The sequence below is a fragment of the Rutilus rutilus genome (genome assembly GCF_951802725.1).
Source record: "Rutilus rutilus genome assembly, chromosome: 19".
In the NCBI taxonomy this organism is placed as follows: Eukaryota; Metazoa; Chordata; class Actinopteri; order Cypriniformes; family Leuciscidae; genus Rutilus; species Rutilus rutilus.
In genome coordinates this window covers 28,311,421-28,332,105 of record NC_140232.1, presented here as the reverse complement: position 1 = coordinate 28,332,105, position 20,685 = coordinate 28,311,421, and the positions used below count along the sequence as shown (strand labels likewise).

General features: G+C 37.3%; 1 protein-coding gene across 2 annotated transcripts in view; it reads right to left on the bottom strand.

Moving 5' to 3' along the window:
- kcnn1b (potassium intermediate/small conductance calcium-activated channel, subfamily N, member 1b) overlaps positions 1–20,685 on the bottom strand; it is a gene marked incomplete at its 5' end in the record, with an annotated part of 38,227 nt that overhangs the window by 9,788 nt on the left and 7,754 nt on the right. Inside the window, 6 exons of one of the 2 annotated variants that reach the window (XM_084390479.1) lie at positions 981–1,108; positions 1,482–1,592; positions 2,583–2,724; positions 7,643–8,061; positions 8,814–8,909; positions 15,321–15,773. In XM_084390479.1, the coding sequence (XP_084246605.1) occupies positions 981–1,108; positions 1,482–1,592; positions 2,583–2,724; positions 7,643–8,061; positions 8,814–8,909; positions 15,321–15,773 (1,349 nt within the window). Of the gene's footprint in view, positions 1–980; positions 1,109–1,481; positions 1,593–2,582; positions 2,782–7,642; positions 8,062–8,813; positions 8,910–15,320; positions 15,774–20,685 lie in introns of those variants that run through there. The other variant, XM_084390480.1, reaches the window with a different exon arrangement.

Below are 20,685 nucleotides of genomic sequence, written 5' to 3'. Positions count from 1 at the left end.
TCATAATAGACAGAGGCAGCTGGAAGTTCCAATGCACTGGTCCGATATTGAGACAAATCTTTTTTGACAACCCAACTGTTTTTACATTAACATCTCGCCAAGACAAAGGTGCATTTGGTCATTTATGCACACAATTATGTAGCTTGTCCAATAAACTAACCCTAATCCTCACTTCTTTTATTTTCAACATCATCTTGGTACTGAAGTACTGTAAAAAGACTAGTCTAAGCCATTCTCAAGATTTCAGCCCATGATCTGACAGGTAAAACTCACAAAAAATTAGGGATGTGCCTGAAGGCACGGAAAATGAATAACGCATTCTACGGAGATCCTAAAGGGACATGGTTAGGCTTACTGTGGTCGTCGGTTACACTACAGTACATCAGAGATGACTGACAGGGCGATGGAGGAGGATTTAGTGCGCATCAGATCCAGACAGAGCGTCATTGACAAATATCTTATCTTGTAAAATATGCGGTCAGTACCGATGCTCCCAATACACATTGGAAATTGGGAAAGTGAAAGTAAAAAGCGAGCATTCAAAAGCCTGCATATTGATAGCGGCTTCCTGATACCCCAAAATTATATACAATATTATTACCCAACTATATAATTGTGAGAGAACGCAAAATCTCCTTCAATCTCATATATTTTTTGTCCCTTTAGGGGCTCCGTAGTACACATAATTTCCTTTCTGAACATGATATTCAGCTTCGGGCACATCCCTACAAAAAAATGCTGTAAATAATTATAATACATTAGGAAGGAAATATGAGGTTCAGTCTATTCAGTCTAAAAGATTCAATTCAGTTTCCATTTTTGTTATGTGAATAGATACCCTAAATTGGAAAGAGTAAACTTGAACTAAATCCAGTTTTAAATTACCATAAATTTTAGATTAATCTTTCATCTCACATAAAAAAAAAAAGGTGGACAGCAAACGTAGCAATACAAAGATTAAATGTTGCGTATATACGTACTGGTGAATGGCCTGTAAAAACTTGCGCTGATGTTTTCGGACCTTGGCATGGTCAACCTTCTTCACAAGCTTTGTGTGTTTGTAGATTAGCCATGTTTCCCTGAGTACATTAGCAGCCGTGTTTTTCACCTGTCAGCAAATGAAGTCCAGTTAAGAAGATGATATTAAATATTCATTTTAAAACATCAGTACAGCTAGACAGAAAGAGGTACAGGTACAGTATGTTTGGGCACTTACAGCAACATTACAAATTTAAAGTGAATACTCCTGAAATACAGTGTTAAGTGCTAGTTGTAGACACTGCATGTTCTGGTGAATTAGAGATATGGGTGAGATATTCTTGGCAGTTTTTGTCTAGAAAATTATATCATCAAGTGAATGTTGGCTAGTTTCCACAGCTTATGCACCGTCAACATTTGGCATTAAGTGCTTTTTGCAGTGAGTTTGACTGCTCCATTTAACACTTTATGTCAGTTAATTCTGTATATTAAAACATGCTCACTCTTTTGCAGAGTTGAGTGTCCATCATAAAGTTATGGACATGCTTTTCAGCCTTGGTGAGCTCTAGCTTCCGGGCCACGACAGCCACCACTAGGGCAGTGCAGCCGGCCCCCTGAAAAAAACACACAGACCACAACAAAATTCTTAGGCCCTGTCTACACAAGATGTGTTTGGTCGATCGGATCACAAGTAGACGAGGGAGACACATCCTTGTTTACACCTGGAGTTTTAATATGTCTCTTTTGTCCACTTTCAACCACTTTCTTCGAGGGGAGGGTCTATGGACGGTAAATGTATGGTTTAATTCAGATCTTATGATTTAATGTACAAAGTAAGCTTATGCAATTTACATATGAACGAGCACGGAGATGACGAAGAAACAGGGAGCAGCAGCTTTAGTTTCTGCTCTGATAGCCGCAAGACCACGCTGAACGCGGTGAGTGCGTGTTAGAAATCAGAAATGGTGCTTGGTATGTTTTTCATCTTTTTTTCTCTCATAATGTTTATGCATTAGGTCAGTAGGCGGACAGTAGCCGGTCTTTTTTGGCTGTTTGAAAGCATTCGAACACATGAGCAATTGAGCATCTACACTACGAAAGCAATCTGGTCGAATCTATTTTCAACGACCTCTGGAAGTGGTCGAAAGTTGACAAGCTCAAAACGTTTTAGACCCCGTTTACACCTGTATTTAGCGTCGTCCACTTGTGATCCGATCGACCAAAACGCATCTTAATACCAGGTGTAAACAGGGCCATAGAGAGATAATTCAGAAAGCTTTTTATATATACAGTTCCTCTATGAAATGGCTTCACAGCTTGACTACGTTATGGCTGAGTGGATATTAATTACTGTAAAAAAATATGCAGATAAACCCACAAGGATGTAAATGTCTCAAAAACAGAATTTAATGCAAGACTTGAGATGCATTTTTTTATAAACAATTCCTCCACAAAATGGCTTTATGGCCTAATGACGTTATGGCTGAGTGGACACTAATAACTGTAAAATATATGCAGATAAACTCACAAGGACATAAATGTCTCAAAAATAGAATTTAAATGTAAGACTTGAATATAATTAGTAGGGTAAAAGAGTGACGCACCATGATTCCAGTAAGGAGACACACTCCCTTCCCACAGTACGTGTTAGGCACCGTGTCACCATAACCAATAGACAGGAAGGTTATGGAGATTAACCACATGGCTCCCAAGAAGTTACTGGTGACTTCCAGTTTATCATGGTATCTGATGAGATAAAATAACAAGAAAAGAAAAAAAGCTGGGATTAATTCAAAAGAGTGACTAATTAATACCTCATAGAATCAATCTCAAATGAGAAAAAGTTAAAGGTGACCCCACTATGAGTTTATAAAAAAAAAAAATCGAATTCATTAAAAATATAGAAATTTTAAATACATTTAAATTGATACAAATTATTAAATAAAATACTAGCTACATTTATGCTGACAAACAAAATAACCTTGAAAAAAAATTGTGTTTTATTTAAAATTGAAATAAATAAAAATGTAAAAACATTGAAATAAATGAATAAATACAATTGTAGCTACATTTATGTTGACAAACAAAAAGAACCAAAAAATAATAATAATTCTCATAGCTCATTCCAGGTTTTCGGACCCCTACTTGATACGCTGTGCTGCTGCAATCATATTTTCATAGATTTGTCCTGTACTAAATTATATATTTACAAAAGCTATTTACAAATATTCCCCTGAAATTTGAACAGCACTGCACATGGACACTGTTGCACGGCTCAAGCATAAAGAATGACCTGTCCGAATCAGCGGCCAGGTACACTTCACATTAGGGGTCTTTGAGAAGCCCAATTACATTTGAAGGGTAATCTTAAAAATGACCTAAAGTGGAATATCAATAAGTATTGAATGCAGCAGCATATATCAATATTCAGGCCAGACCGCACTGGATAAAAGGCGGACAGCTCAAATATAAATCAAGGTGCCTTTGTGTACATATTTTCAAAGCAGTGGTGTCCATATTATGCTCGTATGAACGAGAGGGCAGCCAGGGTCCATTAGATGGCTTGCTCTTCTTCCCCCAGTGTTCTAGCTCGGTCTTGTGTGGAGAATGCGTCTGTGTAAAACTATTGTGGAAGTCACAGTCCATTACACAAGCATAAAGAGGGTATATGGAAAAACATGCTGGCAGTGTAACCAAATCCAAAGCTGCCATGAACTCAGATAATGCACTGCTCTGACAGTATGGAGCACATAAGAGCATTCAGGCAGTTGATTTCAACAAAGGCACTTAAGCATTATCTCAAATCAGAGAACACTTGTTCCGAGAGCTTCATTTGTACACATCAAAGAATCTTAAACATAGATTCAACCCTTACAGAATTTTACCACGGTAACCACAATTCCCGCCACTTACTAAAGTAACTGCTACTGGAATAATAAAACTGTGTTCATTTGATATTCGCCGCCGCCATTATCATCAAAAGTAAACAGAAACGTTCCAAAAGCTTCTTATAGTGTTTGTACAGCTAGTTACAGTAACTATAGTATTTTGGTGATACTGTGGTTAGTTACCATGGTAATTTTCTGTTAAGGGAACCTATGTTGATTCTTTCAGATAAAAACATTCATAACAAAACAGTCTCCTCAGTTCAAGAAACACTCGCCCCAAACACCCTTAGACAAACATAAAGGATAAAATAATTAAAAAGTGATGAGGATGATGATGTCAAAGTTTCAAAACGAGGACTTCCTTGGCCTCAAATCCATCTTCCAACAGCATGAACAGTCCATGTGCTGACTACGGGGTAACTCTACATTTATGTTCAAATGAATCAATCAGTGATTTTCCAGCTTCTATGTCCATGAATTTAACTGAGGACTCATTAGCTTGAGTGCTATTAAATGAGGCCTGTCGACTAGCCTGCCGACAAATGATTTAAAGCGAGGAGGTAACTGAGGCCATTTAGAGGCGAAGCGAAGGGAAATACAGTCTCTCAGAGGGTTCCAAAGGTGCTGATAAAGCACCTCTCCATTCCTCTGACAGATACATCCACTGTAACTCTAACACAGGACATGACAATACTGAAAAATAACAAGCTAGCATGACAACTGACTAGCACATTAGCTTAGTTGGTGTCCTCAGCACTTTTTCTCAACCTCAGTGGAAAAAATTATTTTCTAAATCTGTATTTTTGTCTTGCTTTCCAGTAACGATATGTAGGCATGCTTAAAACAAGATAAATTTATCTGAGAAGCAAAACTGTATAATGAGAGACCAGTATCATGATTTTTTTTTTTCATTGTTTTAAGTATAAACACCACACATTTTTTTCAGATTTATTCTCAAAACAAGAAAAAAAATCAATGAGGTAGGGGAAAAAATCTACTTCATTGGAGATATGAGTGTTTCACAACTATGGGCGCTTTTCATTGTTGTAAATGGTGAGACTTTTGACTGCACTTTTATTTTGTTAACCTTGTTCCAGATCAAGTTTTTTAGACATAAAATACGCACAACCATCATAAATATAGTATTTTAAAATATATAATAACATTTTTATACACTTTAATACTTTTATTTATGTTAAAAAATACACCAGTCCTTAGTTGCATCATGACCAACTGATTACTATGTAAAAAAACACACAACCATGCTGTAATATTGAGTGGGGAAAAAAGTGTGAGAAGTGAAAGTGTGAAAAAAAATACTTAAAGGAGAGATTCTGAAGAGTTTAGGTAAAAAATAAATAAATAAATTAGTTGGATCATTTAAACAATTATTTTCAGTCATAAAATATGAAAAACCATCATAAACCATTTAAATCTATAATAATCAAACAAACATTTTAACATTTCAGATTTTTAATTGACAACACAACCATATTGTAATTATGTGTGGAAAACATTTTTTTGAAAATGTATTTGTACTTAGGATGCACAAAACTTATCCACAGAATGCTATTAAATAATAAGACTTTGTGGAAATGGTGGAAAAAAAATTCTCCTGGCTGTGATGCATTTATGTGAGCTGTTAGACACTGTTAGTGAATAGTGTGTCTATATTCTAGAAGTGAAAAGTGCCCATAGTTGAAGAAAACCCATATATACTCAATGGACTATTGTTGTGGTGCAGTGCAGTGAAGAAATATCAGATGATGTAGCACATATAGTCTAATGGGTAAGAAGTGGGCGCAGAACCTGGCTAAAGGGCTCAGGATGACCTGATTAGCATAGCTGTGCTGCTCTCTCTATGTTTATGGGTCATGGCAACATACTGGATCTTTACTCTCCCCCACGGTCTAGGTCAAGATGGTATCTTGGTAAGAATAGCACTTTAGAGCACCAGAAAAGGTCAAATATCTGACAGCGCTTTAGGAAAAGAACAGGCTGCCATGAACATGATGACCACCATGTTGACACATGGTGTCAGCTGCGTGAAAATCCCAAAATCCAAAGAATGACTCAAAAATGTAATTACCTAACAGACCCCTCTACAACAAAGGCTATAAGATGCCCGACCATTTATAGGAAAAAACAAATGAATCTGAATTTGGAAAAGAAAAGAATTTGGGATTTCCAGGATGCCAGCAAATTGCCGTTTTGCCAGTATAGCTCATCAAGAGAGATGAGCAGAAGCTAAGAGCCAAGTAATAGTTTTTCCTTGCAGATCACAGACTCACTTTGGACCCCTATCCAGCAGCAGCCATGTGGGAGAAACATAGAACAAAACACGCGTGAACAATGAAACACGCACACATTCGCTTGCCACTGACATCACATCACATTTTATAAAGGCAACAACATAGGGTCTTGACCAACTGCATTTGATGGGGGAAAAAAACAACAACACATAAATAGTTTAAGAAATCATTCACTCAAAAATAAAAATTCTGTCATTATTTACTCGCCTTCATGTTATTTCAAACCCATAACTGACTTTCTTTTGAGGAAGCATATCCTAGTGAACGGGGACTTAAAAAGGGTTTTCTTTAAAGGGATAGTTCACCCCAAAATGAAAATTCCCCCATCATTTACTCACCCTCATGTTGTTCCAAAACCATAAGACTATCTTTAAAACACAGATGAAGATCATTTTGATGAAATCTGAGAGCTTTCTCTCCCTTCATTGACAGCTACGCAACTGACATCTTGACGCTTCAAAAAGTTCATAAAGAGATCGTAAAACGTATCCATATGAATTGAGTGATTTAGTCCAAATTGAGACACGATCACTTTATATGACGAACAGATTTAATTTAGACTTTTATTCACATAATATTCATCAACGCACACATCAGTTATGGTTCGCTTGACGTGCGAAAACCAATGAGGTTCATTCGTGTGTTATGCAGCACATTTGAGCTTCTGTTTTCATTTGCTGATCAGTGTTTTGATGTGAATAAAAGCCTATATTCAATCTGTTCATCATATAAAGCGATCGAGTCTCTTCAGAAAATTTGGACTATGGATTAGCCTAGTTTTATCTCTTTATGAACTTTTTGAAGCATCAAAGTGGTAGTTGCGTAGCTGTCAATCGAGGAACAGAAATCGCTCAGATTCCATTAAAAATATCTTCATTTGTGTTCCGAAGATGAACGAAAGTCTTACGGGTTTAGACCGACATGAGGGTGAGTTTTTTTGTGTGTGTGAACTAACCCTTTAAAATGACAAACAAACCAACATAAAATACCATTCAAGTAATCAATATGACTTATGTGCCAAATTTCAATACTTCTGAAGCCATTTGATAGCTTTGAGTGAAGAAAAGACTGAAATGTAAGACGTTATTCCCCTACTTCAACTAAACTCTGAAATGGACAACAAAAGCCGTACGGACAACAAAAACAGTATATTAGCATCGTTGGCTCTAAGTTATAATTTCGATCTGTTCATCGCACAAATTATTTTATGACTCCAAAAGACAAGGAGTCAAATAGACAACTTTTATGGTGCTTGTTTTGTCATTTTGATGCTTGACAGCCCCAGTCCCCATTCACTTATGTTATATGGAAATCAGAAAAAAGAGCAGCCAGGATTTTTATTTTATTAAATTGACAAAAGAAAATTATACAGGTTTGGAACAACATGAGGGCTGCGTGAGGGAATATTCCTTTAATACTCCAGGTACAAACAGTGTTTCTTAAGAAATCAAAGGTTTATCTCACCTCTCACAGACATGAACTGTCCAGGCAGCAATGATCCATGATGATATGCTGAAAACCAGCAGGACTGTGCCTGGGCAGATAGTCATCAAAGTCTTCATGACAAAGCGTGTGTTAAAGTTGATCTTATTGAGGGCTCCGATACTGCGTGACGAGGCGTCCGTAAAGAGCTTACTGTGCAGGAGCATGACTCGGCCAATCAGATACAGCCGCAAGAACATGGGGATGGAGAGGATGATGTCCACGTCTGCATCCGCCACAGACGGTAGGTAGGAGTAGGCCAGGCGGGCGGTCCATGTGAAGACGTACTGACCTGGAATAGGGTGGATGGCACACACCAGCAGCTCCAAAACGATAAAGAAGATACGCTCGTACGTCATGGCTATCCGCCAGTCATCTGCTCCATTGTCCACCATGAAGAGCTAGACGTTAGACAGGGAAATGTTTTTAAGGAATGAACAGATTCTCTGAACAGGACTAAGATCTTCATTGCAAAAAATATTACATTTTTGCCTTATTTTCCATTAAAATATGCCAACATTTTTAAAACAAGACAGATTTACCTGAGAGTATTGTCTGTGTGTGTGTTCGTTCAGTAATTAACAAATGTTTAGATATTATTTAATAGATTAAAATTATATTGTATAAATGTACCATAATCTATTTTAGTCTAACATAATAATACATAAATGAAATAAAAACATTATTTGTGGAATTAGTATTTGTATAGTTTATTTATGACCAATAGTTTATTTATGACTATGATATGGATTTTTCTTCTCTTTTGTTTCAATCAGGAATAAAGGTTTTCAATTGTTCATCCATTCTGTAATTTGACCATCATCTGATGTTCCAAGTCATTAAATAATGCCCACAAACCAACTGATTGGCAGGCCTGTATTGAATTACATCTCCTATTAGCCATAAGCCCCACTTGTAATACCATCATTAATCAAAATCAGTGTCTTCTGTATAAAGACCTTTTAATGGATAGGTAAAATGGCACAGACACTGAATGCAGATATCATGAATTACAAAAGCCAGGGCAAGTTTTCATTCTGCTGCTACTATAAGTCATTAGGAATTGGCATAAGTGTTTCCTCTGCAATCTTTTAGGCTCCTGTTTCAGTCTCTACTCTAGTTTATGGCTTCCAAGGCTGAGTCGGCTACTTACCTGAATCTCTCGTGCGTGGTACATAATGATCAGACAGAGCAGAATTACAGTGGAGAGGCTAATAAGGCATTTCAGTGCAAATGAATATGAGGATTCCTGCAGAGAAAGTGGAAAAAAAACAACATTAGTTAAAAAATTTTATGTTCACATTGCTGATCTTTGCGTGTGTGTGTGTGTGTGCGTGTGTGTGTGTGTGTGTGTGTGTGTGTGTGTGTGAGAGAGAGAGAGAGAGAGAGTGTATGCTAGAAATGCCAATAATGACAGTTTGATTCCCAGGGAACACGCATACTGAGAAAACGTATGCCTTTAAATGCACTTTATGTTTTACTTTAATGTTGCCCACAAGAGCAACTGTATTCACGAGGGATAGACAAACACAATTTCTTGACAGCAACAGTATAGTGTGCACAAGTCTTGAACATGTGCTATATGCAGAATTAGCATTTTTGAGTAATAGAATCCTTTGAGAATTAAATTTTTAGAATACCACTACTTACAATAATTGAAGAGTACATTAAGTACTTCTGTTGTTCAAACAGAAATTACACACAGTCCCACTTTAAAAGTAAATGTCAAACAGTTTTTCCCCCAATGTTGCTAAGAAGTTGTCACATAAAGACTACAACAGTTTTGCTGATTTGTCCAGCAAGTAAACTCAGATGCTTGTGGAAGCTGTAGTTTATGTATACAATACAACTTATGCTTTGAAAGTATTTTTACTCATAAATCGAAAACTGCTATTCTAAGAAATTCCCCAATGGAACCAATATGGCAAATTAGCATTCGAGGTTCAGCCCATAAATTCACATCATAACTGAATATTTTAATATACATAAACCAGAGAACAGAATAGGTTGGAGGACCAGCTTAGAATGCAGACTGGTTTTAGATGTTCTTTCAGCCTGGTTGGGAGATTTTAGTATATAATACTGTTCAAAGGTTTGGGGTCTGTAATATTTTTTAAAATGTTTTTAAAAATAAAATCTTCCAAACAGGCTGAAAACATTATAAACCAGCCTGCATTCTAAGCTAGTCTTCCAACCTGGTCTGTTGTCTGGTTATAGACTGATTTAGGTAGTTTTAAGTTGGTCAATCTAGGAGCTTCAGGCCAAGTAGACCATCTAAAACCAGCTTGTTGATTTTTTTTTCCCAGCAGAGAAATATAGGCTAGCATGTGTTCATATAATTCCAACAGATGTAGCCAACACTGATTTTACTGCACAAAGCACACCCATTAGTTCAATATTGAGTTTTTTTTTCCCCACACAATCGTGACTAGAAAGGAACATACCAACAATCATCTCTTTCTGTCCCTCAATCTAAGCTCTTGTTCTTTCTCTCTGGGTGACAATCCTCATTATGAGATCAGTGCAATTGGAGCTCATTAAACCTTTCTGACTCTGCTGATACACTGGAACATGCTGTGCTGGCTAAGGGGAAGGTAAAAAAAAAAGAAAAAAGAAAGCTCCCCCCAGGGATTGTCTAACTAACTACAGAGACAGCCATTCACTTAGGGCTAAATAATCTGCAAACAGATTTACCATAGCACCATATGAGAATGACACACCTTGTAGGTGACTATTTTAATGGTCCGGCTTGGAAACGAGCTAAAGAGAGACTATGAACCAACCCAAAATCCTTTGGATTGACAAGATGGCCTACTGTGCTTAAAGAGTTAGTTTACCAAAAATACTATAAAAAAAAAAACTATAATCACTGGTTTACAGTAAACGCGAGTTGAGTTCCAGCAGAAGAATGACCTCTGATAGTTAGCCTATAGTTTATAGTTTATAAAGTTAAAGCCTTCACCATACCTAGAGATTGGCATGGAGTACTTTCCATAAGATCATCTCTCAATGCAAATCAAACCAGCTATTAGGTTAACTGAAATAAAACCATGCCAATCTCTAGGTATGGTGAAGGCTATGTGATGATGTGGGGCTATTTTAATTCCAAAGGCCAAGGGAACTTTATCAGGATGCATAGTATCCTGGATCCATGAAGTAACTGGCCTTTAAAAAAAAAAAATCTGCCTGCCTCTATGGGAATTTAACATAGGGGTGTCCAGACTTATGCACCCTGTATTTTAAGGAAGAACATTTATTTATTTACGATACATTATTCATTAACAAAGAAAATTGGTGTCCTTAAAGGTTGGATTTTTCCTAATTTGTTTAATTAAGGCATTAAGTTCAATTTCCAAAAGATGATTTTTTATTCCTCTTTTTAGTCAACTTTAGCATGGGTGTCTAAACTTATGCATAGCACTGTATATGGATATTTTTCTTACAAAAACGCATCACTTCACTTCAGAAGGCCTTTGTTAACCCCCTGGAGCTGTGTGGAGTACTTTTATGATGGATGGATGAATGGATGGATGAATGGATGGATGGATGGATGGATGGATGGATGGATGAGCTTTTTGGAGCTTCAACAACTCAGGCTCTATTCACTCCCATTATAAAGCTCGGAAGAGGCAGGATATATTTTAATATAACTCAGATTTTGTTTGACTGAAAGAAGAAAGTCATATACACCTAGGATGGCTTGAGGGTGAGTAAATTATGGGATAATTTTCATTTTTGGGTGAACTAACCCTTTAAATGTCTTCAATGATAATATACAATCATCTCCTTTTCTTTCAAAAATAGCATTTTTGAATTTCTGAGGAGAAAAGATCTCTTGCTCTTACTATAGCTGAGCCCATTAAGCTCCCTTAAATAATTAAGTAAGGATATAATTAAGGCCAATTAGCTCATTCAGGCCCTTTTGTATATAAGCTAAACCTTGGAGTGAAAGTGTGCAAATGCTTAAATGAACAATTACACGATGTAATGGTCAAGAATACTCTTTGTTATAAAGATTTCATTGATTGATTGATGCTCTTTGATGCCTCTAACCATTAAACAAGTGCACACAAAGTAGCAGATGTCAACGATGAATGCATCCTTTAGTGTTTTTAAATGATCATAAATAGATTGAATTACATGATATGAATCAAAGTAGTAAGGATGAAATAAGTTGTATAAAGCTGATCTTGCAGAGATCAACATGCAATAATATATCACTGCCCTCCTAAAAAAGTCCATCTTACACAAGCATGAATTTTAATGGTGGTTCAGGTTTACGCTGTTGAGCGCTGGTCTAACTTGTGGATTAGCCATTCTCTTTACAAGAAAAAAATGCTGATTAACCAGAATGGTTTTACTGGTGAAGCAGGTTGAACAGGAAAGTCATGCTAATCAAGTTACTGTATTTAAGATGTTTTCAAACCAACATCCACATCCAAAGGCATGCAAACTGCCAATAGCCTGCAGCTACATATAGCCTCAGCACCCTCAAATATTATTTCTGCACTTGGAACACACACACCAAAAAAAATTTATACAAATGTATTTGAATTAAGTAACAAAATATCAAGTGTAGTTTATTTGAAAGAAATACACATTGAACATTTTTAAGCAAATAATTTCATAAAAGATATTTGTTAGGTTTCATACACTGTTATCATAGTGTTATTTATAGTATTTATTAATATTTTGAATTAGCTCTCTCTCTCTCTTTCTCTCTCTCTATATATATTTTATTTTATTTCAGTTTTAGTTCTAGTAATTTTAGTACCCCCCACTTATTTGTGTCAATTAGTTGCCAAGGCAACATTTCACATTTTTTTAAGTTAACTTTTTCATCTAATATTTATTTTAGCTTTATTTCAATTACTGAAGCCAGCATACTAGTTTACTAGTTATTATTACATGGCTCTGTGGAATACTTGATTCTGATTGGTCAATCACGCCACCCAGCGATATGTTCCCCAGGTAACAACCGCTCAAAACAGATAACGCAGGCTCATCCGGGTTACTGAAGTCAGCAGCGCTATACCAGAGAATGTCTAATAAGGCGAGAAGTTTCACTCTCAGTACACTTCCGGCTTCTGAACTGGTTGCAGTTCCACTCTGATTCCATATGAGGGCGCTCACAGGACGAGTGCAGAATGAATGGAGGTCTATGGCGCTATACCAACCAAAATCCCCACTTTTCTCAGGATATAATTTTTTGTCTAGTAATTTGAATGTTGTATTTGAAAGGAGATGCAAAGAAATTACACATTGCTGGGTGTTCGATTTTTTTGAGTCACTTATTTGCTTAAAAAAATGTTTTAAAGTGTCAATGACGTCATACACATCGTACGACCAGAGATACTGCTTTACGGCAATCCTTCAGTCACTTTGGTGCTTTCGCGCTCTGCACTTTGTTTTCTCTCGAGGCATCGACAACACAGCTGACACAGGTAAACACACGTGCTAGACGAGTTTTTGTTTTGTTTGTTTCTGGTCCCGCTTCGGATGCCACGATGCCATCAAGCGGTATCTCTGGTCGTAATCAGTCCTTCACTGACCAATCAGCGTTCATTAGCAGAATGCTAGCGTGTTATGGGCAACAACAACTCAACCTGTAAGAAATTGAAAGGACATAAGTACTCGTTCATTCAACTTTCGACCTATAAAACCTACACTCAAATCTGAGATTTCTCAACGGCAATCGGGTGAAAGAGACACATTTAGCCGTCTAGCCCCATAGACTCCCATTCATTTTGCACTCATGGCGATCGCCCCCAGTGGAACTCTGGTGGAACTACAACCAAAATTCGGTACAATAGGACTTAATAGGGAGTGGGCAGGCTCTCCGTAGACGGGCTCTGGCTATACATTGCTAGGAACGTTTCTTTTCTTCGTGGAAGTTTTGCATTTGGTGAGCTAATAAATTATTAATTTATTAAAATATTTTGTGTAGTTATTTAATTATGCCATCTAGTATCGCGGACTCGCTCTCTCGTTTCGTACAAACACAGCTGCTGCCATTTTGTGACTATTGTTTTGTAAACTGTTGGATTATAAGATACAAACAGGTACGATTTTAAAACAGTTTAATCGGAAACCAATATCTCTTATCTCCATAATTACTGTATTTATGGGGTGAAATGCTGTGTAATAAGTATACCGTATCTCTTAAATGTCCGTCTAGTTTGAACTTGCCGCGCTGCAACTGGTTTCTGGTTGTTGAATGTTAGTGGTTACATTATAACAGTTAATGTGATGAACTACACCTGTGGTCACCCTGCTGAAGAAACCATCTATTACCAGCCGGTGGATGGTCTGTTGGCTAGTTTTAGGTTTTGGGGGATTTTTTTTTTACTTTTTTGCTAGTCAGACAGGAAAGAACGATTGGTTGCCCATCTAAACCGCCTTGGCCAGGCAGAGAAACCAGCTTAAACCAGCTAACCAGCTTACGAACCAGTTGGCTAAAGGTTAGTCCGAGAACATCTTTAGCATAATTTGCTTGCAAATGGTTACTTGCCACTTGGTTTGATCATACATTCATCTAATTCATTGAATGTAATGAAATTAAGACAATTTCATTGACTTAAAGGGTTAGCTCACCCTAAAATGAAAATGAAGTCATCATTTACTCACCCTGCAGTTGTTCAAATGCCATATGCACTTCTTTCTTTTTCAGACCACAAAAGGAGAATTTAAAAAAATGTCCATAGCCTATAATGGCAGTGAATAGCCGTCCTTTTTTAAAAGACGCAAAAGTGTCACAGAATGATCCCACGCGACACGTGCTGTATATTCCAGGTGTCCTGGGGGTATATGATAGGGTTTGGTGAAAAACAAATTAAAATTGTAAGTATTATTTAACGCAATTGCCGTTGGGCTTCTCTGAAACTCCACGCAATTCACTCCCAGAAAAAGCACTCAAGTTAGAAATCAAGAGAAATCAAGATTAACAAAAACACGACAACCCATGTAGGCCTACCTTCTTCTCTGAAGTGAATATATCCGTTGTGTCGAAACAAGAAGTTATCGCGTTCGCATCTGTCAACTGTCTGTCATAAGATAAACAGAGTTCCAGTACGGCAATATTTCACTATTTGAATATTATGTGTGAATAAAGTACACGGATACTTTTTTAGGGATTTCTAGGTGTTATGTTGTGTTTTTGTCAATCTTGATTTCTCACAACTTGTGTGATTTTTCTGGGCGAGTTGGAGTGAACTGCAGTGCTAATAGAGTCTCATGAACGTGCACTGCACGTCGTGCAGCCATGCACAAAAGACCAACGGCCAAGGTCAAGGATTTTGTTAAATAATACATACAATTATTTATTTTCACCAAACACTATCGTATACTCCCAGAACACATTCGGAATATAAGGCATGTGTCATCTGGGATCATTCTGTGATACTTTTGTGACTTTAAAAAAAAAAAGCTTTAAAAGGCTATTCAACTGCCGTTATATGGACGAGCACAAGCGTGAATTTTTTACTTTTTTTATTCTCCTTTACTTTCATAAAAGAAAGAAGGGCAAACAGCATTGAAGAGACAGCAGGGTGAGCAATTTATGACTTAATTTTTATTTTAGGGTGAGCTATCCCTTTAAGTGTACAAAAACTCTTTGAGGCAACTCAAAACTTCAGAATATCCATGTCTGAGGAACTTTTACCTTTGTATAAACTCCCCAAGAGAGTTCAGTCTCCGTCACCATGACAACAATCCCAAACATTCCAAAAATCAGGGCGTAGTCGCTAAGGCGCTTGCGTTTCTCGAACAGCACCCTCCGGTGGCCGAGTTTATAGCCAATGTCCTTGTTCTTCTTATGCGGAGTGCTGCAGGGTCTTTGCCTCACAAGGTTCTCGCTGGACTGCTTACTAGGGTCTTCCCCGTTCCCTTTGGAGACCACCACCTCCAGGCCGGAAGAGTGCAGGGTCTGCAAAGGCTGTGTCTCAGAGTCCAGCTCTGCCAGGTTCCTCCGGGATGCCCCCAGACTGCCGAGTGGTCTGACTATGCCCCCATTGTACTTGCAGCTGTTCATGGCTATCTGAGGATACTGTGGGCCGCCGTGGGACAGGGAAGGCCCCGATCCAGCATGGCTCAGCCTGCTGGCATCCGCATTCACCTGCCAGAAACAAGAACATGTTTTATAGATTTTTATCATTGTCTTTTGTGTCCAGGATCTTGTGTACTGGCTGAGAGAGAGAGCACTGCCAATTCACAATCATGCCTGATTTAATGGATATTTCTTTAGAAAATTACCAGCATCTACAGGGTTCACAGTGCATGCGGGAGGAGGGTCGTCTACTGACCGTGACTACTGAAAAACCTTTCGGTCAGGTCATTTACTTAAAAATATACATAACAGGTTAATTGGTATGAAAAGCATCACAGGGTTAAATAAAGAAAAGCTGAAACTTGTACAGTAAAAACACACTGAAATGTTCAACAACAAAAACAGCTGATGGCCAATACTACTGGTCAAAAGTTTGGTGTCAGTATTTAGTAAGAAAGCAATACTGTTATTCCACAAGGAATGCATTAAATTGATCAATTAATAGATTTCTATTTAACACAGTGTATCACAGTTTCCACAAAAATATTAAGGAGCAAAACTGTTTTCAACATTGATAATAATAAGAAATGTTTCTTGAGCACCAAATCTGCATATTAGAATGATTTCTGAAGGATCATGTGACACTGAAGACTAGGGTAATGAGTCCACACCACAGCTATACTGATAACAGCACAGAGAAACCATATTGTTGGAATCACTTTCAGAGCGATTTTATCCAGCTTATGAACAATAAAAAAAAACATAGTTATCGTTCTTTGTGTGAACGAGCCTTAAGGGTTAAAATTTGTCAAGAAAATTGTTTGGTGTTTTGGTATTCAACATCAGCAGAGTATAACAGACCAGGGCTGCACGAAATTGAGAAAAACTGACATTGTGATATTTTGATTTCCTGCAATATATATTGCGATATGAAAACAATTTCACCAGATGATTTGAATAGCTCTATTATATTAACATTGGTGACAAACAGCTGAGGGTATATTAGGCTGCTGTCACTTTAAGACCGAATGCACAGATCCAATATAATGATACGCATCCGTTTTCTTTCTCAATAGTTTACAACACATAACCGATCGTGTTTACGTGGATACTTGCTGAGACGGGCATTTTGACTTAATTTTGCGTGTCTATTCAAGCTCAAAAATAAGAGACAGGGAACTGAATTCGGTGTTCATGTGCCAGTCTTCTTGCCCTTGATGTTCAAACTGACAGGACTTAAAAACAGATGCAAATGATAAACTTTCACTCTATGATGGTTAAACTTTGCAATTAATTTTCGAATAACATGCATTTCAATACGGAGGAGCTCTGGCCCGTACGTATCTTGGATCAACTACGATCCCTATACTTCACATCGCACATCCTGCGATGTGACTATCACAGATAAGTCAAGTCAAGCCAAGTCAAGTATATTTGTATAGCGCTTTTCACAATACAGATTGTATCAAAGCAGCTTCACAGTATTAAATTAAAATAATACAACAAGGTTTGTTTCTAGTGGAATTTATTGATTGATAAAATCAAATTAAATATCCCCAGAATATCCCCAACTGAGCAAGCCAAAGGCAACAGTGGCAAGGAACTGAAAAACTCCATCAAGTGACCTAATGGTGTCCTAAAACTCCATCAGGTGACCCAATGGAGAAAAAAAAAACCTTGGGAGAACCCAGGCTCAGTCGGGGGCCAGTTCTCCTCTGGCGTTTATGAACTAGAGGCCGGATTGTAATTTGAACTGTAAGATTAAAAATATTATATGAATGCCTGGCTGAAGAGATGCGACTTTAATCTAGTTTTAAACTGGGAGAGTGAGTCTGAGCAACGAACACTATCAGGAAGGCTATTCCAGAGTTTTGGAGCTAAATGTGAAAATGCTCTCCCTCCTTTGGTGGATCTGGATATCCTAGGTATGACCAAAAGCCTTGAATTTAGTGATCTTAAAGTGCGCGATGGATTATAGTGCGATAGAAGATCCATGCATCGATATTGAGATAAGCACATCGCAATATCGATGCTAAAACTATATATTATGCAGCCCTAAAACAGACCAGGTTTAGCTTACTAGTTTGGTACAAGAAAAATCAACATTATCAGAGCACCTCAGGGAAACGCTGAACATTAAACGATGTAACGCTGGAACATTAAAAGCAAGGGATCATGGAAGAAAATGGGACCATGCAAATAGTTATTTTAATTGTTCAGAAATTAATTATACTAGACCAATAAATGTGGCAAAATACTTGCGATAATGCCTATGAAGATCATAAAAAAAAAAAAGCTTGTTCACAATAATCTCACATTATTAAATTATTTCTGAATTAAATTTTTATTCTACTGTTCTAAATTTCGTGGCAATAAGGATCAGTTTCTGTTATCTAGCTACTGCTGCTGGGCTGACACAATGCCAACTCATTTGCAGAGACCTACTTCTGTAATGTCATTTTCTGATAGGCAGCTCACAACGTAGACCCACATTCGAACCGAATAGAGAGACGCCAATGGATTACAAATTGGTAAAAACCTGACCAAACCTGGTTTTGCTGGTTTACCTGAACCTTCTTAAAGATCACATTGAGTCCACGACCACTGCTTGAACCTCCATTCTCCTCAGCATAACTGACAGTTTCGCTGTTTTTACTTGAAAAAATATGTTACTGCACTAGGCTGTCTATATGCAGGAATTAGCACTGCTACTACTGATGATAAGCTGAGCTTAGAAATAATACAATTCAGGACTAGAAAAACTAGCATTTAGGACCCCCAAAAGTACATTTCCATGAAGGCCCCTCATGTGAGACAGTTCTCATGCAGTCTTTCACAAGGCTTTCTGCTCACATGGCAACAGAGAATATCTATTTTGTACAGTTTTTTGTTTGTCTCACTTTTTATGTTTGTCTTTAAAAAAAAAAGTGGGAAGTTCTCCAAAAGTACAGTCTTCCTTAAACATAGCCACTATGTTAAGACTGTGTCGTAAGAAATATTTTGACCAACCATCAGTTAGGACTAGTCTTGAAAAAAAATTCAATGTTACACTTGCTGTTTCTTTGTATCAATGTACTAGCCATTTCTGAGTGAAATTTATTTCTACAAGATTTTTTTGTAATATATGACCTATAAAAAACATAAAAATAACATACAATCTAAACTTAAATTTAACAAAAACTAACCCCAAAACCAAAATATCATTGTAATAGGAAATAGTTACAGAACTGTAATAGTTTTCATACGATCAAAATCATAACTTTATCATTTAATGTCAAGGCGTACAAATTTTACGCATTTGTAATGAGAGTGTGATGGAAAAACAAGCTAGCAGAAGTATGAAACTCTAAGGACAGAAAGGATACTTACTGTAGGAACACACACACGCACACAATTATATTTGGAGAACTTCTCCTTCAACAGATGTCTCTGAAATACTGTAGGCTATAGAGAAAAATATAGCCTATCTTGTCCTTGTGAACCTATAGTACCGTGGCCCAGTAGTACACAACACATGAAATTTAAAAAGCAAACTAAGCAAAATAAGCCACAGCACACCGGAAAATGTACAACACAACGGAAATAAGCCACAACACAATGGAAATAAGCCACAACACAATGGAAATAAGCCACAACACAACGAAATAAAGCCGCAACACAACGGAAATGCTCCCGACCACTAGAGGGCTCTCGGAGCGAGGTAAAGTTAGTTTTTCATGCCACTGTTCTGAATCGGCAGAATATATAAAAAATATATATATAAAAAATATATCAACACCACGATTAGTTTTAACAGTATGTAGCCAACCATTGTATATCGAGTCGACATTCATTAATTCAAAATCACCTACGTGCATTATAGCTGCAAATTTATACTCTAGAATGCTTTGACGCGCTACCACGGCGCATGATCCGGAACGTCTGCCAATTCCACCAAGTGGTTAAAACTTACAATTTGTATGAATTAAAATGACTTTTAACATTCAAAAACAGACATGTTTAAAATTCAAAGCTTGATTGTATTGGACTTACTACAAGTGACTTTTTTCCAATACCTACCTTCATGTTACAGTAAACAATTATTTTTAGAAAATAAAATTTTTCTAAATTAAAGTTTTTTTTTTTTTTTTTTTTTATGTTTTAAAGGTTGTAGTACATTCCTAGTAACCAGACTGACTTACTACAGGTGATTACTGGTTTAATTTTTAATTATCAAATTATATTATAATAAATTATATGTTTTAACCACTTGGTGGAATTGCCAGACGGAGCTCCCTTAGGGATCATGCACTGTGGAAGCGGGTCAAAGCATTCTCGAGTATAAATATGAAGCTATAATTAATGTAGGGGATTTTGTGTCGATATACAATGGTTACATACTGTTAAAACTAATCCTGGTATTGATATCTTAAGACTGCCGACTCTATAGAACAGTGGCAAGGAAAACTAACTTTACCGCGCTAAGAGAGCCCTCTGGTGGTCGGGAGCATTTCTGTTGTGTTGTGGCTTTATTTCGTTGTGTTGTGGCTTATTTCCGTTGTGCTGTGGCTTATTTCCGTTGTGTTGTGGCTTATTTCCGTTGTGTTGTGGCTTTATTTCGTTGTGTTGTGGCTTATTTCCGTTGTGTTGTGGCTTATTTCCGTTGTGCTGTGGCTTATTTCCGTTGTGCTGTGGCTTATTTCCATTGTGTTGTGGCTTATTTCCGTTGTGTTGTGGCTTTATTTCGTTGTGTTGTGGCTTATTTCTTGTGTTGTGGCTTATTTCCGTTGTGTTGTGGCTTTATTTCGTTGTGTTGTGGCTTATTTCCGTTGTGTTGTGGCTTATTTCCGTTGTGCTGTGGCTTATTTCCATTGTGTTGTGGCTTATTTCCATTGTGTTGTGGCTTATTTCCGTTGTGTTGTGGCTTTATTTCGTTGTGTTGTGGCTTATTTCCGTTGTGTTGTGGCTTATTTCCGTTGTGCTGTGGCTTATTTCCGTTGTG